Source organism: Panthera pardus, unplaced genomic scaffold (genome assembly GCF_024362965.1).
Source record: "Panthera pardus isolate Hobbes unplaced genomic scaffold, ASM2436296v1 HiC_scaffold_8, whole genome shotgun sequence".
Lineage (NCBI taxonomy): Eukaryota > Metazoa > Chordata > Mammalia > Carnivora > Felidae > Panthera > Panthera pardus.
Window position 1 is genome coordinate 73,949,442 of NW_026527013.1, and position 17,754 is coordinate 73,967,195.

General features: G+C 40.6%; 1 protein-coding gene across 1 annotated transcript; it reads right to left on the reverse strand.

Moving 5' to 3' along the window:
- Window positions 1-1,402: 1,402 nt before the first annotated feature.
- Window positions 1,403-1,708, reverse strand: LOC109267900 (10 kDa heat shock protein, mitochondrial-like). The gene has a single exon (XM_053898329.1). The coding sequence runs from the start codon at window positions 1,706-1,708 to the stop codon at window positions 1,403-1,405; it is 306 nt and encodes a 101-aa protein (XP_053754304.1).
- Between the last annotated feature and the right edge of the window lie 16,046 nt (window positions 1,709-17,754).

The window sequence follows — 17,754 nt, forward strand, 5'->3', positions numbered from 1 at the left end:
CAACCACTGATCTAGGCAATACTGCCTCCAAATGTTAGAATATTAACAAAAAAAAACCACAAACAATTCTGGGCCTAGCCCTACCCTTGAGATCAGAACGGTAGACATGATTTACACTGCCATTTGTGTTACTACATGTAATTATGGCATATCCAAAAGTCACCGTCCAAGACTAAGTAAAAATAATTCTTTGAACATAATGCTTATGTAATTAAGACCCCTAAAAAAGGTGTATTCTATGGACATATTGGGGGGGACTGTATTCTTCAGTTTGAGAAACCAATATAAAGTAGGGGATCCCAAAGCCAGCTTTATGTTAGAACCTTCTGAGGATCTCTGTAAAAATATACATGCCAGGCTCTATCCCAGACCTACTACATTAGAATTTCTACAAGTGAGGCCAAGGAGTCTGAGTTTTATTTAAAAAAAATTTTTTTGAGACAGTGAGAGAGTGTGTGCAGTTTGGGGAGGGGCAAAGGGAGAGAGAGAGAGAGAAAGAGAGAGAGAGAAAGAAACTCAAGCAAGCTCCACACTCAGCACAAAGCCTGACTCAGGACTCCATCTCACAACCATGAAATCATGACCAGAGCCAAAATCAAGAGTCAGACGCTTAGCCAACTGAACCACCCAGGTGCCCCAGGAATCTGAATTTTAACATGCTCTCCAAGTGATTGTGTAGATTGGCTGGTTTGAGAAACCGTTGAATAAGGAGTTCACTTATTTCTCTCCATTAATTAATGCTTAAATCCATTTTACTATTTCCTGACAAATACTCATCCTGTGTTAGCTTGACTACCCCAGTGAGGGACAGATTACTTTCCTTTGAGTCAGCCTATTGTGCTGTAGACACTATTGTTGTTGATTTTTTTCTTCTCTTGAGCTGAACTTCCGTTTCCCTCAAGTTTTACTTAAGGGTCAGTCTGATGATACAGAGAACAAATTTAGATCAGAACTTATAAAATTATTATTAAACAATAATATTTGTATAATGACCCTATTAAGACATCCTGTCTTCTAAAAGGCTGGTAGTTCTTGGAGAGATTTTTTGACAGAAAATCCCACACTATGTTCTAGATATTGGAACTGATTCTTCTAGGCTTTATTTAATTATAAGGATTCATAAACTGTTGTCTGGCTGGACTATTAGGAAGTGTCTATTATAAGCTTAGGAAATTGTGGGGGAAATATATAAAAATATCTGTACAAGGATTGTGTTTGAGGAATGGAATTTGTTAAGGAATGTAGCTTTTATATTTTTCTCTTCATGAATCTTTTTGTTTGTTTGTTTTGAACACCATTGGTTTATTATAAAAGAGAGACATGAGAATTATTTGTCTAATGAAAAATCTCACAACTTCACTGGAATGGGCAGCTTCATTCGATGCCATTTCAGTGATTCATTTCAGTCTACATACTTCCCAAGAATGGTCACAGTCTCTACAAAAGAATCCATGTCATCTAGAACTACTTTGGTGCCTCTGTATTCTGGGAGAAGAACTCGATCTCCAGTTTTCATGCTAACTGATTGAATCTCTCCCCGCTTTCCTTTAGAGCTCCATCCAACAGTTACAACTGTTGTTTGCAATGCTTTTCCTTGAGATTTTTCTGGAAGTGTAATGCCACCTTTGGTTACAGTTTCAGCTGCATTCCTTTCAACTAAAACTCGGCCAAAGAGGGGAAGAAACTTTCTAAATGCATGTCTTGCCATGACTCTGTCCCCCAGACTTATAGTCTGACCCTGGGGCCACATGAACGTGGGGGAAAAAAGTCTCATGATGAATCTTTTGATTTTATCTTCAAGTTCTTGAAATTTTTCCAATATTGTTTTCCTCCTATCCTCCCTCCATCCCTCCTTCTCTCCCTTCCTTCCTTATTTCCTGCTTTCCTGGTGCTTGTCAACATGTGTTTAGTCTTCCTCTTATAAGGCAGGGGAGAGGCTGGATGAGGAGAGCCAGTTTGGATTTGCTACAGCAACCTAGGAGTGAATAGACAGAGGGAAGTGGTAATGAGGATGGAAAGAAGGGACCGTAATGAGAGTCAGGGAGGGAGACATATCAGGACTGAATCACCAAGTGGGTACAAGGGCACAGGAGATGGAGGAGGAAAAATTACTCCAAGATTTGGGGGCAAAAGGGAAGTGATTGGCAGAAATGGCAGGAAGTAAGGGAGTGACTTCTGAAGAGAAGATAATTCATTTGGACATACTGGTTTGAAGAACTGGTGAAGAATGTTTAATGGGCTTTTGTAATGTAGTGCTGGAATTTAGGGCCAAGGTTAGGACAGAGGAGAAAAAAAAAAAAACCTATATCAAAGTAATAAACCTCAAAGACTGCAATTTTAGGCATCAATGGGAAGATTGGAGGAGTATGTTGGAGGAGGTAATCTCTCCTAGAACTTCTAGAATAACAAAGAGAATCTATGCCCAGGGATCCATATTTAGTAATCCTTTGCTTACAATCTTAGAGCACCAATGTCTCAGGGACAAAATACCTTTCAAGTTTTTCTGACTTTCTGCTACATTTTCTACATAGATTTATCTCAGATTTTTACAATAAATTTACTTTTCCTTAGGATTTATAAATTTTCACTTCCTTTGGTCATCTATTTATTTTTTTGTGGTAGCCATTTTCTGCCCCAATTACGTAAATTAGTCTGTCCTACAGCAAGTTCTTTGTCTTTATAACTCTTTTTTTTTTTAATTGTTATTATTCTGGTAAAAAAAAAAACAGCATAAAATTTGCCATCTTAACCATTTTTTAATATACATTTCAGTGGCATTAAGTTCATTCATATAGTTGTGCAGCCAACATCTTCCACCCTTAGAGATGTTTTCATTTTGCAAATCTGAAACCTGCACCTATTAACCACTAACTCCCCATTATCCCCTCCCCCTGGCCCCTGGCCCCTGGCACCCCCCACCTCCATTGTACTTTCTGTAGTTTTCTTTCTATGAACTTGACTACTCTAGGTATGTCATCTAAGTGGAGTCACACAGTATTTGTCCTTATGTGACTGGCTTATTTCACTCAGTATAATGTCCTCAAGGTTCATTCATGTTTTAGCACATGTCAGAATCTCCTTCCTTTTTAAGGGCTGAATAATATTCCACATTTTGTTTGTCCACTCATTTGTTGATGGATACTTGGGCTTCTTCCACTTTTGGCTATTGTAGGCAATGCTGCTATGATCATGAGTGTATAAATACCTCTTCAAGATGCTGGATATATACTCTTCAATTACTCAGTTCCTTTTAATTATTTAGGATATATACTGGGTCATATGCTAATTCTATGTTTGTGCCTTTTTTTTTTTTTTTTTGGAACTGCCTTACAATTTTCTGCAGTGGCTGCACCATTTTACATTTCCACCAACAGTGTGCAAGGATTCCAATTTCTTCACATCTTCACCAACACTTGTTATTTTGTTTGTTTCTTTCTTTGTTTGTTTTTAATGGTAGCCATCCTAATAGGTGTGAGGTGACATCTCACTCTAGTTTTAAAATTTTTCTTAAGGATTTTATTTTTAAGTAATCTCCACCCAACATGGGACTGGAACGCACAGGGTTTTCTGGAACCCTGAGATCAAGAGTCACACACTCCACTGACTGAGCCAGCCAGGTGTCCCTCATTGATATACATTTTGATATACATTTCCCTAATAATTAGTGATGTTGAGCATCTTTTCATACATCTTTTGCTCACTCTTCTTTGGAGAAATTTCTATTTAAGTCCTTAGCTCATTTTTAAATCAAGTCACTTGCTTTTGTGTTGTAGTTGAGTTGGTCATGTAATTCTTGATGGTTGTGTTTCTCTAAGTAATTTCTGTCATCCTCTTCCATATATATGTATGGAAGTCAGCAAAGTGTGTAGCTTCTTTGAACTCTGTTGTGTAGTTTCATTGTTTATTTAGGAATGAAAACAACTTAAAAAATAAGAAGAAAAGAAAACATAAGAAGTGTAGTAGTTTCCGACTGGAATGTGGTGAATTATTACATATTTCATGAGCAAGTCTTATGAAACAGGATTATTTGACTCACATAAGCTGAAAACTAAAGGGGGAAGAACAGATTAACTAATTTAAAGCTTAATGTAGGGCTGCCACAAAGTCACCCAGATCTACCTCATGGCTCTGCTTCCTCTGAGTCTGTTCCATTCTGAGACAGCCTTTCCCAGCATGGCTTAAGATGGCTGCCAACAGCAACTTTTTTCATTTTCCTCCTCTTCTTCTGCCACTTCCTCCTCCCCATCCTGTTCTTTTTCTTCAGTAAATGTTATTTTGACATAATTACAGATTTACAGAAGAGTTACAAGAAGAGTAAAGAATTCCTTTATACCCTCCGTAAAGGAAAACTCACTTCCTGTGTGCATTCTTTACTCTTGACACTACTACTGCATCTCACTTCTGACACTTTTACACACATTAAACAATTCTGCAACACCAGCTGGGTGTCCTGCAATTTAGCTCAATTCTGACACTGTCTACCCGGAGATAGTGTCAGATCCCACAGTGAGGGGCTCGGTCCCACAAGACTGTTTCTCTGTTTTCAGAAGTCAATCACAATTCACCTGTTTCTGACCAACTGGCTATAAATGGAAGGTCCCCATGACCCTCTTCTCAAGTTTAATTACCTTGTTAGAGTCACCCACAGAACTCAGAGAAACATATATTCCATTTACTAGTTTATTATAAACAATAAGCAAATAGCTAGATGAAGAGGTATGTGGGGTGAGATGTGGAAGGGTCCCGAGGGCAAGAGCTTCTGTCTCCATGGAACTAAGAGGCACCACCATCCCACTACATGGATGCTTTCACCAACCCTGAGCTCATCAAATCTTGTTTAAGAGTTTTTATAAGGGGCACCTGGCTGGCTCAGTCAGTTACATGCCCAACTTCGGCTCAGGTTATGATCTCAATGTTGGTGAATTCGAGCCCCACATCAGGCTCCGCACTGCCAGTACGAAGCCTGCTTGGGACTCTGTCTCCCTCGTTCTCTCTGCCCCTCCCCCATGCATGCTTTCTCTCTCTCCAAATTAAACATTAAAAAAAAAGTTTTTATAGAGCTTAATCCTCAGCCCTCTCATCTTTCCAGAGGTTGGTGGGTGTTGCTGAAATTTCCAACCCTCTATTTAGTTGTTCTTTCTGGTGACCAGCTCCATCCTGAGGCTATCTTTGGGGCCCAGCCTAAGTCACCTTATTAGCATAATAAACTCAGATGTGCTCAAGAGGGGCTCCTTATGAATGACAAAATGGCAAGAATTTAGAAGCTCTGTGACAGGAGCCACAGACAAAGACCAAATGTCTGTCTTTCTTTCTTTCTTTCTTTCTTTCTTTCTTTCTTTTTTTAAGTTTTTTATTTTGAGCGAGAGAGAGAGAGAGAGAGAGGGAGAGAGAGAGAGCACTTGTACGTGTGGGGGAGGATCAGAGGGGAAGAGAGAGAGAATCTTCAGCAGGCTCCATGCCCAGAGCAGAGCTGGACTCAGGACTCAATCCCGTGAACTGTGAGATCATGACCTGAACTGAAATCAAGTGTCTGATGCTTAACCAATTGAACCACCCAGACACCCCAAGACCAAATGTATTTCTTATTACACCACACTCTTTAACCAGATTCTTCAGTTGCTAACTTTTTATTCCATTTGCTTTACCATTCTTTGTCTTGTCCTCTTCTCTAATGTATTATCTGTGTAAGTGTGTATGTGCATAATGTAATTTTTCTGAACCATGGTTGAATGAGTTGCAGATGTGATGACCCTTTACATCTAAATACTTAAGTGTGTATTACCTAAAAATAAGAATATCAACCACAATACAATTGTCAAAATACAATGATCAAAATCGAGATATTAAAGTTGATACAATATCAGCTAATCCACACATATCTTCTTCCAGTTTCACTAATTGTCCCAGTAACATCTTTTATAGGAAAAGAAAACCACAGATTATAAATTGCATTCTGTTTTCAGCCTCACTGGATATTGCTGAATTCCCCTCTCTAAGGCCATAACCTTTTGCATTCCTACCAGCAATGCATTATAGCGGTAGCTCTAGTCTTTTTTTTTTTTTAATTTTTAATTTTTAAATTTAATTTTTTTTTTATTTTAGAGGAGGGGCAGAGGGAGAGAGGATTTTTTAATTTTTTAATGTTTATTTATTTTTGAGAGACAGACACAGAGCTTGAATGGGGGAGGGGCAGAGAGAGAGGGAGACACAAATCTGAAGTAGGCTCCAGGCTCTGAGCTGTCAGCACAAAGCCCAACACGGGGCTTGAACCCATGAACCATGAGATCATGACCTGAGCCAAAGTTGGATGCTTAACCAACTGAGACACCCAGGTCCCCCAGAGAGAGAGAGAATCTTAAGCAGACTCCATGCTGAGTGTGGGGCTCAATCCCATGACCCTGGGATCATGACCTGAGCCAAAATCGAGAGTCCAGACACTAAACTGACTGAGCTACCCAGGCGCCTCAGCAGTGGCTCTATTCTTATTCACACCTTTTTTTTTTTTTGCCCTTGTATATACGGTTTATTTATTTATTTAATATAATTTATTGTCAAATTGGTTTCCATACAACACCCAGTGCTCATCCCAACAGGTGCCCTCCTCAATGCCCATCACCCACTTTCCCCTCCCTCCCACCCCCCATCAGCCCTCAGTTTGTTCTCAGTTTTAAGAGTCTCTTATGGTTTGCCTCCTTCCCTCTCTGTAACTTTTTTTCCCTCTTCCCCTCCCCCATGGTCTTCTGTTAAATTTCTCAGGATCCACATGCGAGAAAACATATGGTATCTGTCTTTCTCTGCCTGACTTATTTCACTTAGCATAATACTCTCCAGTTCCATCCACATTGCTGCAAATGGCCAGATTTCATTCTTTCTCATTGCCAAGTAGTATTCCATTGTATATGTAAACCACATCTTCTTTATCCATTCGTCAGTTGATGGACATTTAGGCTCTTTCCATAATTTGGCTATTGTTGAAACTGCTGCTATAAACATTTATTCACATCTTTTGAGAAAGAATCCAGGAAGGTCCAGGTCACTCATCAATTTTTTTGAATTGAGTCTTTTATACCCTGATTGGTCCAGTTTGGATCATGTGTCTTTCCTGATCCAGTTACTGTTGTCAGGGGAAGTCAATTGTACTGATTAGCTTAGCCTGGTCACATACCACTGCCTGGGAGCCCCTGGGTGGATTCAGGTTCACTTGAAGCATGTGGGGAGGAGGGGGAGGAGGGCTGGCTTTCAGACTGCGGGGAGGGCTGGCTTTCCAGAGCAGAATTGGAATACTATTTCTACAGACTAGAACTGGATGAAAACAACAGAAACAACAACAGATATCCAATATATAGTCCCCTTAACGAGTGCCTGACATCCAGATGTTCCAAAACAACAAATACCTACTGTGCTTAGCAAAAGTGAGAGCTATCAGAGCGAGGTCAACATAGTTTGACCCCCAACTAAGTTTTCATTTTCATGAAGAAAATAGGTTAATATCTCTTCTTTTATTCATAGCACCACTCACTCTATGAGATATTTTGGTCTGTCTAATTTTATTTTATTTTTCAACTTAATTAACTCTCAGCTCTAGGTAGCAGCAGGGAATTGCATGTTTATCCTGCATTTGCAAAGTATGTACTAAAAAAATAAAAATATGTCCTTGAAATTTTTTTTTTACTAAATGTGAAATGTTACTCAAGTAAATAAACTTAAGCCCAGTTTTTGCTCATGTTGTTGTTCCAAACTATAGGTCTTTTGTGACTGTGATCTTTCTAAAAGAACTTGGGTGCTATTTTCCAGTTTCCCAAACAAAAAAACTTCAGAACTTTCATTGTTAGAATGTTTGTTTTCCTGCCTTTTCAAATGACAGAGAGTTTTCATCTTGCATAGAAACTGGAAGGCTCTTGTGTAGGGTGATGATTTCTGACTGTTCCACACCACATTTCTTCCTACACTTGTTTTTCTTCTGATTGTAATGCTTCTAAATGATCAATTGCCATCATCACAGACCCTAGGCAGGTCGTGTTTCCCTGGGGGAGTTTCTTTAAGCCAGAAGCATTAACCCTCCCAAATGTACCTATGCCAGGACAAACTGATCTCTCATTTTACATCCAAAGAGTATTTGGGAAAATATTTTCTGAACCTAAGTGCTTACCGTACTTTGAAGAACACACATTTTATTACCATAGTCATTAAACCTCAGAAAGCCCTACCATTCCTTGATGTAGGAATGTACTCGTATTCCATAATTAACTTTTTTTTCCACTCAGCAGAGATCAGAAATACCTTAAAAAAAAAAAAAAACAAACAGAATCCAATTTAAACCAGTCTCCTTTCTTTTTCTTTATTATAATGTTTTTAAAGTTTATTTGTTTTTGAGAGAGACAGAGACAGTGCAAGTAGGGGAGGGGCAGAGAGAGAGGGAGAGAAAATCCCAAGCAGGCTCTGCACTGTTAGTGTGGATCCTGACTGAGGGCTCAAACTCACAAATGGTGAGATCATGACCTGAGTGGAGACCAAGAGTTAGACACTCCACCAACCGAGCCACCCAGGGGCCCCAGTCCCTCTCCATTCTTAATCAACAGACAAACATCAAACAGTGGAAACCCAGTGATGGTCTGCCTGTGTCTTTCCCTTCATGTGGATTTGAAGGAGAAAAATGCTGAGGAGTGTTTTAGAGAGGTGTGGAAGGATGCAGGAAAGGGGCATGAGCCCTCAGAGATTGGAGGCAGGGCACCTGGGTCCTAAGGTGGCTGTGTAACCACAGCTAAGCCACTTATATTTTCTAGGAGTTAGACCATGATGTCAAAAAACACATGCAAAAAACAAAAACTTCAGAATTTAATACAAAAGTCATATTTCTCCCAAAGTGACAATATGAGTCTTCCCGAAAAAACAACCATAACTTTGTAATCTCATAATTCAGATTTCCCAGATGCAAGTTATTTGTATACATCTCCCTAACATAATGATAAAATCTGTCCTTTTAGATGGAAACTTCTATTATATTTGAGTAGGGAAAGGAAGAAGGCAGATTCCTGTGAACCAGCTCTCTTCACCCAACACGAGGTAAACCACAGGCCAATTCTCAATAAGAAGACTAGCCTTAGGAAAAGAAAGGAAAGGCAGATGAACTATTTCTTTAAAAACAACCAATCCAGGGACACCTGGGTGACTCAGTCAGTTAAGCGTCTGACTTTGGCTCAGGTCATGATCTCAAGGCTCATGAGTTCAAGCCCCACATTGGGCTCTGTGCTGACAGCAGATCCTACTTTGGATCCTCTGTTCTCCCCTTCAACTTTCAAAAATAAATAAACATTAAAAAACATACAAAAAACCCCAACTGATCTGACTTCAAATGGAAGAGTTATGAGAAGATCAGTTGAGGCTCTTGAGAGATACTGTCTACTTTTCCAGAAAATTTCTTATCCCAAATTAAATGGCACCTGGAATGCCCCAGCCTGTTTTTGTTTGTTTGTTTGTTTGTTTGTTCATTTTTTGGCCTACATTCTAATGTCTGTAAAATTGGATTAAAATGTGGGAGAATTTTGAAATCAAGGAGAAACAGAATGGGACAAAATAGTCCCTAAAATCTCTTTAAAATAAAACCAGTGGTCAAAATCAATTTCCAGAATTCCAGTTGGCAGCTCTTATTCTTATTACAAAACAGAGGAATTGGTTTGATAAACATCCTTCATATCTGAAGGCTTTGCCTCCAGGTCTTAATTAAAAATTATTCCATAATGTATGTTCGTTATTTTTTAAGGCAAAGTGTACCTCTGGTTTTCTCTACGTTACTATCACCTAGTCTAGAAACTACACTTCACTGGCCCCTGGTCTCTCCAAAAACAAAATAATTTAACCACAAGGAAATGTCCTGGGAGGGTTTCTTATTGTATTCTTACTGGAGAATATTTACTCATCCATTTAAATGTTGATTAACAGCATCTGGGCATACAGGAATGAGCCACAAAACAAAGGCTCTGATCTCATGGAACTGGGTTCTAATGAAGAGAGACCTATAATAAATAAATATATAACATCAGCTGAAAGTAGCCGCTACAAAGAAGACAAATAAAGCATTATACGGATGCAAAGAGCAGGTGGGGCATGTGTTCCATTTAGGTAGGGTGGTCCAGGAAGACCTCTCTGATAAGGTGGCATTTGAGCAGAGACCCTAATGAAATGAGAGAGTGAGGTTATCTAGTGCAAGAGTTTGCAAATTTTTTCTGTGAGGAGACAGACAGTAAATATGTTTGGCTTTGCAGGCCACAATGGTCTCTGCAGCAAACTATTGGATTTCACCCTTGGGGCAAACACGCAGCCACAGACAACATAAAAGAATGGGTGAGGCTATGTTCCACTAATTCCGTACTTATGGAAAATAAAATTCAGATCTCATGTACGTTTCATGTGTCACCAAACACTATTTTTCTTTTGAGTGTTTTCTAACCATTTTATTTTAATTATTTATTTTAATGTTTATCCTTGAGAGAGAAAGAGAGACAGAGCACGAGCTGGGAAGGGGCAGAGAGAGAGGGAGACACAGAATCCGAAGCAGGCTCCAGGCTCTGAGCTGTCAGCACAGAGCCTGACACAGGGCTTGAACTCACGAACCACGAGACCATGACCTGAGCCGAAGTCGGCTGTCCAACTGACTGAGCCACCCAGGTGCCCCGTTTTCTAACCATTTTAAAATGTAAGAAACATTCTTGGCTCAGAGGCCGTACAAAAATAAGCTGTGGGCTATGTTTGCTGATTTCTGATCTGTGACCCCTGACCTCAAGTTAAACACATTCCAGGAGAGGGAAGAATCAGACCTTGAAGCAGGAGCATGCACAACTTGACAGAAAGCAAAGGAAAGGTCCATCCAGAGGATCAATTAGTTGTCATCATGGGAGAGAGCTCCTTACACTCATTCCAAATTATTTTTACCTGGATATGACAAGCTTCTAACTGTAAGTATCTTTAGGACCAAAACTTGTTCTATTGGACTTCCTTTAGAAGACAGATATCACATTTCAGAGGGCTGGATGGGTCTGGAGAAATTTCTCAGAGGAAGTAGGTTTTGAACTGGTTTGGCTTTGAAAAATGAGCAAGGTTTTAATAGATGGTCCTGGACAAGGAAAGAGAAAGAATATTCTAGTTAGAGAAACAACCAGAATATAGGCCAGAAAATAGGAGAGTAGCACGTTGTGGGTTACAGGTCTTTTTGCTATTACTCCAAGCTGTGTGTGTGTGTGTGTGTGTGTGTGTGTGTGTGTGTTGAAATCTCCCTATACCTTGAAATGCAAGCCTTCAAACAATGGCTCTCAAATTCTGGCCTGCATCAGAATCACCTGGAGGGCTTGTTGAACCCCAATGCTAGACCCCAGCTGAGGGTCTCTGATTCAGCAGGTCTGGAGAGGAGCCTGAGAATGTGCATTCCTAGTAAGTTCCCAGGTGACGCTGATGCTACTGGTCCTAGAACCCCACTTGGAAAACCACTGCTGCGCAGGGTCGTCCGCTGCAGAGGAAGGGTGGGGTCTGGCAATTGTCTATTGCCTGGCTTTCAAAATGGGGTAGTGCTTGCCCAGCTACAAAATCCAGGCCCATCGAAGACTTCCTTATGTGTGAATTCTGTTCCTCTCCTGACTTCTTTCCTGAAGGGCTTAAAATTTGTACACGTTTCATGTGGTGCTTCTGCTTTCAGATTAAAAAAAAAAAGGGGCACCTGGGTGGCTCAGTCGGTTGAGCGTCCGACTTCGGCTCAGGTCATGATCTCACAGCTCGTGAGTTCGAGCCCCGCGTCGGGCTCTGTGCTGACAGCTCAGAGCCTGGAGCCTGTTTCAGATTCTGTGTCTCCCTCTCTCTCTGCCCTTAACCCACTTGCATTCTGTCTCTGTCAAAAATAAATAAACATTTAAAAAAATTTAAAAAAAAAGTCATTAGAGACATGGTTTTTTGCCATCAACAACAAACAAAGCAATAATATGGAGTAGCATACACGCCCCCAAACATTCAGAGCATCCTAGGGTGTCACCGAGAGACAAAGGAAACTGGAGACATTTTGAAATTGACTCACACAGTGAGTTTGTATATCTTTCTTACAAATGAAAGGCCAAGATTAAACTTAAATTCTCCAGCAGATAAGAATATCACACTTAAACTTCTTCTTATGCATACTATCGATTCTTTTGGCGTAACCATTCTTTAAGACTGACAGCAAAACTGAGTGCCACGTGGGGCACCTGGGTGGCTCAGTCGGTTGAATGTCCGACTTTGGCTCGCTGGCTCTGTGCTGACAGATCTGTTTCAGATTCTGTGTCTCCCTCTTTCTCTGCCCCTCCCCTGCTCCTGCTCTGTCTTTCTCTCTCTCAAAAATAAATAAACAATATAGAAAATAGTATGGAGTTTCCTCAAAAAATTAAAAGTAGAACTACACTACGACCCAGCAATTACACTACTAGGTATCTATCCAAGGGATACAGGTGTGCTGTTTCGAAGGGGCACATGCACCCCAATGTCTATAGCAGCACTATCAACAATAGCCAAAGTATGTAAAGATCCCAAATGTCCATCGATGGATGGATGGATGGATAAAGAAGATGTGGTATATATATATATACATATACATATATATATATATGTATATGTATATATATATATATATACAATGGAGTATTACTTGGCAATCAAAAAGGATGAAATCTTGCCATTCACAACTTCGTGGATAGAACTAGAGGGTATTATGCTAAGTGAAATTAGTCAGAAAAAGACAAATATCATATGAATTCACTCATATGAGGACTTTAAGATACAAAACAGATGAACATAAGGAAAGGAAAGCAAAAATAATATAAAAACAAGGAGGGAGACAAAAACATAAGAGACTCTTAGATATGGGGAACAGAGGGTTACTGGAGGGGTTGTGGGAGGGGCGACAGGCTAAATGGGTAAGGGGCATTAAGGAATCTACTCCTGAAATCATTGTTGCACTATATGCTAACTAACTTGGATGTAAATTAAAAAAACAAATTAAATAAAAATTTTTTAAAAAAGAAAAAGAAATAAATAAAAAGAAAACATTAAAAAACTTAAAGTCTCACCTGGGTGGCTCAATCTGTTAAGCATCCAACTCTTGGTTTCATGAGTTTGAGCCCTGCATTGGGCTCTGCACAGGCAGTACAGAGCCTGCTTGGGATTCTCTCTCTCTCCCTCTTTCTCTGCCCCTTCCCCACTCGCACTGTCTCTCTCTCAAAATAAATAAACTTAAAAAAGAATTTAAAAAAACAAGACAAAAAGTGAGCAACATGTTATGTCTTTGAAATCAGTCACCTGCACCAAATTTCCAGTGACTAGCAAAAAATCCAGAAAGTGGGCAATGGGAAGATCAATATGCTCCAAAAGAAATATGGGGTTTTTTTAATGGGAAGTACCAAAAATAAAATTCTCCCTTGTGTTCCAAAATGAAACAGTGAAAAGTGAAATACCCATATGTATTTGGAAGTGGCATTTCACAAGTAATCAGGTTAATGTTGAACTAAAATCCAATTGAGAGTATGGAGCTAAACTCAAAGTTTGAATGATCAGAATAACCTCTGTGTTCTGAGCTTGCTGCCGACCAGTCTCTGCTGAGGAATAGGCCCTATTTCCAGATTCTGGGGCCTGACCTGGTAAGGTTCGTATGTCACGACCCTGTTCCCACACCCCCAGCCGTGGCGTACTGATGAGCCAGCTGAGGCCGGGCCAGCCTATGAGGTTGGAGAGCCTGGGTCAGCTGGCTGTGGGAGACAAGTCAGGGCTCGCTGTGGACCGCAGGCAAAGTGATGGTATGAAGAAGCCCGGGGTTAGCCCTGGGAGGAGGCAGAATGGACAGACTCACAAGAAAGAAGTAGAGGGGCCATTAGTGGGAGATCATGTAGCTGCTGCTGGAGAAAGGAACAGACTTGCTCTAGATGACTCTCCAGCCCCAGTATGTGTATCCTTAGAGTCATCTACCTTTTCCTTGAGATAACTAAATCACGTGGGTTTGCTTACAGGGACCTAATGCAAAACAGCAGCTGTGTTTCTAATTATTACCATTGTTTCTAATAAGGAAAGCAACGCTTTTGTTATTTTAAAACATTTCACCGTAGTTCCTGGAAAAAAAAGGTTTAGAAGCACGTATGAATCTAGGTTTTGTGCAGTCTGGAGCCTGTACAGATTGGGTGGCCATCTTGAATAAAAAGGATGCAAAATTACCCATAAAAATTAGGGATAGGGCCGTAAAAGAGGAGACCCGTTGAAGTGAGGACCTCAAAGCCCCGAGCTTCATTAACTTCGCGGTGACTTCAACTCCGCTTAGAAGTGAGACCGTGATCCAAAGCGGCAATGTGAGCTTAGACATCTTTCTCCAATGGTAACCATGTTTGATTTAAGCAGTAAGTGCTCCCCAGAAAATTACATCATACTATCCTAGTGTTTTACCTTAGTGTTTTTAAGCCTTAAAGAACAATTTGTGGGCTTTTAAATATTTATTTATTTACTTATTTATTTATTTTATTAGTAAAAAGAATTTTTTAAACATTTATTTATTTGAGATAGAGAAAAAGAGAGCATACGTGCGAGGGAGGGGCAGAAAGAGGGAGACACAGAATCTGAAGCAGGCTCCAGGCTCTGAGCTGTCAGCAAGAGCCTGATGCAGGGCTCAAACTCATGAATCGCGAGATCATGACCTGAGCTGAAATTGGACGCTTAACCGACTGAGCCACCCAGATGCCCCATGACCAGTACTTTTTAAAGGATGATATAGAATAGGAGAGAGAAGAAAACATCAGGGTGCATCCCATGATATCAGGAAACGATTGTTCTGTGAGGCTTTGGTTTCGTTTTACACATTTAATGCCAGTGATTCTCAGGATCTCTTCTCATCACCTTAAAATATAGACAGGACCTCCGAAAGTTTTTGCTGATGGGGGACATAGCTACTGATATTTTCTATATTAGAAATTAAAACTGAGAATTAAAAAATATATGCATATTATATATGTATATACATATATATAAACATGTGTACATATCCGTATATACACATATATACATATATTTTTTAGACTAGTCAAGGGCAGTAGTGGGAAGGAGGGAAAGAACAAGGAGTTTGATCTGTAACAATCAGTTGAGAGAATTCACTACCTTCGGACCAACCGAAAACATATTAATTTATTAATTTTTGCATTATTAACCATCGTCGTCACCCCAGGGAGGCAGCATGAGCCCAACAGTTGTCACGACGAACAGGGTGTTCAGGTGGTGCCCACCACCAAAAGCCTTTCTTCAGGCTTCTAACTGGCTCCGCCAACCGCTGCTGAGCGCGCTGACCCGCGTCCCCTTCGCGCTGTGCGGCGGCCTGCTGGGGAGAGTGCACCTTGGACCGCGCTACTCAGTGCTGCATTCGCTGTCTCCTGCCAAGCCTCTGACGTACATGTAACCAATCCGAGTGGAAAGTTTCAATGGTTGGTGTTCAGGGCCTGGAAATTGGGATTGAGGCCCTCTTTAAAGTGGCCCTGGATCATGTCTCTGCCTCCGCCAGATGCTATCATGCTGGAGGACCCCTTGGCCACCTGGGGAGCCCCTGGGGATCAACAGAGTGAGTGGCAATGGGTTGGAACACCTTACAGACAGCAATGCCATCATTACACATGAGCGGCTGGTGTCCATCCCTTTCCTGGGACATCGCTAATTAAGGATGGGACACAAGGGCCAGCACAGTTAGCAGCACTACAGGCAGTCAACTTCGCGCTGGTCCCTGGCCAACAATTGACCCCATTTGCACATTTTTACAGGTACCGGTGCCATTCGCTGCCAGCGGTCACCCATCTGGTCCAGCCAATGGCAGCAACAATCCCTTACCCAAGGCGCATCCTTATGGGTAAAGAACTCTGCAAATCTATTGCTAACAGACACCTAAACTATATAATGTTTTTATTTATTTTTTAATGTTTATTATTTATTCTTGAGAAAGTTAGAGCACGAGCTGGGGAGGGGCAGAGAGAGAGGGAGACACAGAATCTGAAGCAGGCTCCAGGCTCCAAGCTGTCAGCACAGAGCCCGACATGGGACTTGAACTCGTGAACCACGAGACATGACCTGAGTTCAAAGTCGGTGGTTCAACCTGAGCCACCCAGGGACCCCTTAGACACTAAATTATAAACCAAGATCACACATATCTCTGCACATACTAAAACCACAATATGAGGATTCACCAAGACACTTCTTCGCAGTTCCAAACTTTACCGATAGTGACAAGGCACACATGTCACTTTGCAAAATACACAATGCTGGGCTCTTGAACAAGGTCTTCAACTGAGCTCCCTGACCAAAATCAGGCAACACGTTTCCCAGAGGACTGTAGTAGCTTATTTATTACAAGTACAAATTCAGTTAAATGCAACGTGGCATTTTCAGTCATCAGTGAAACATCAGGAGTGAATTGTAGTAAGTCTGACTCCAGGTTTGACCTTTGAGTGCTGACATCTTTCAACTTCCACTCCTCATTATTTACTTCTTGCCCACATCTGCAAAGGCAGTAAGAAAGCTCATGAACTCCTTCCCTTGGTGCCAAAAAACACACAAACAAAATTCAGACCACACAATCTGGTCCATATGAGAGAACCCTCGCTCCAGCCTCACCCCCCAACCACCATAAAACTCCAAACCAGTCACCTCTCCCTGCTTTCTCAAGTCATTATGGACCTTCTTGAGAGCCTTCCCTGCTCGTCCCAGAAAGCCTCATTATGTGAGTAATAGATTGCCTTATACCCTCTTGGTAAATGTGCGACCTATCAGTCTAAACAGCTGAGTCAAATTTTGGGTGTGGGGTACATATATCTCTAAGGGGTGACCACAATAACAGTAATAAACCCACTACATGCTAAGTAAAAACATGTTTAAAAATAAATATTTTTAGGGGGATCCTGGGTGGCTCAGTCGGTTGGGCGTCCGACTTCGGCCCGGGGTCATGATCTCCCAACTCATGAGTTCGAGCCCCGCATCAGGCTCTGTGCTGACAGCTCAGAGCCTGGGACCTGCTTCAGATTCTGTGTCTCCCTCTCTCTCTTTCCTTCCCCAACTTGTGCTCTGTCTGTCTCTCTCTCTCTCAAAAATAAATAAACATTAAAAAAATGTTTTAAGTAAATACATATTTTTAAAAACAAAAAAAAACATTCAGTAGGAGAACGGGATTTTTACCTTTTTTGGAAAATCTCTTTGATCCCTAGTTTAATAGAAGACACTTTGACTCTCATATTCTCTATTCAGTCTATTGCAATGTACCTCTGGTTAAAGTGTTTGAAGAAAATTTATCCTCACTGTTATGTAGTTGGAAAGCGGAAAGGTATTTTAATAACATCTTTAGATAATCGTAGTAGCTATTTCTGATACTGCCCCAAACTTGACAAGTGGAATTTTCTTAAGTTGCAATGTGGAATCTGAAACCTTATCAATGTACTTTTCATATTCTGCTGTATTCAAACCCATCCCGCATTTTGCATGGATTTCTTACCCATGCATGTTTTTTTTTTAACATCATGCATTGCTCATTTGGAAAAATATTGATAGTAACTGAATTATACAAATTTTACAAAGGGTGACACATTTCCTTATGTAATATTAAAAAAAAATCACTTTTGTTAGTATGGCCATAGGTCTTTTCAGAAAAGTCTTCAAATGTTGGGAAACTGTCAAGTTCATACTGGTGGGTACAAGTTTTCTAAATTTCTAATTTTTACTTGAAAACTCAAC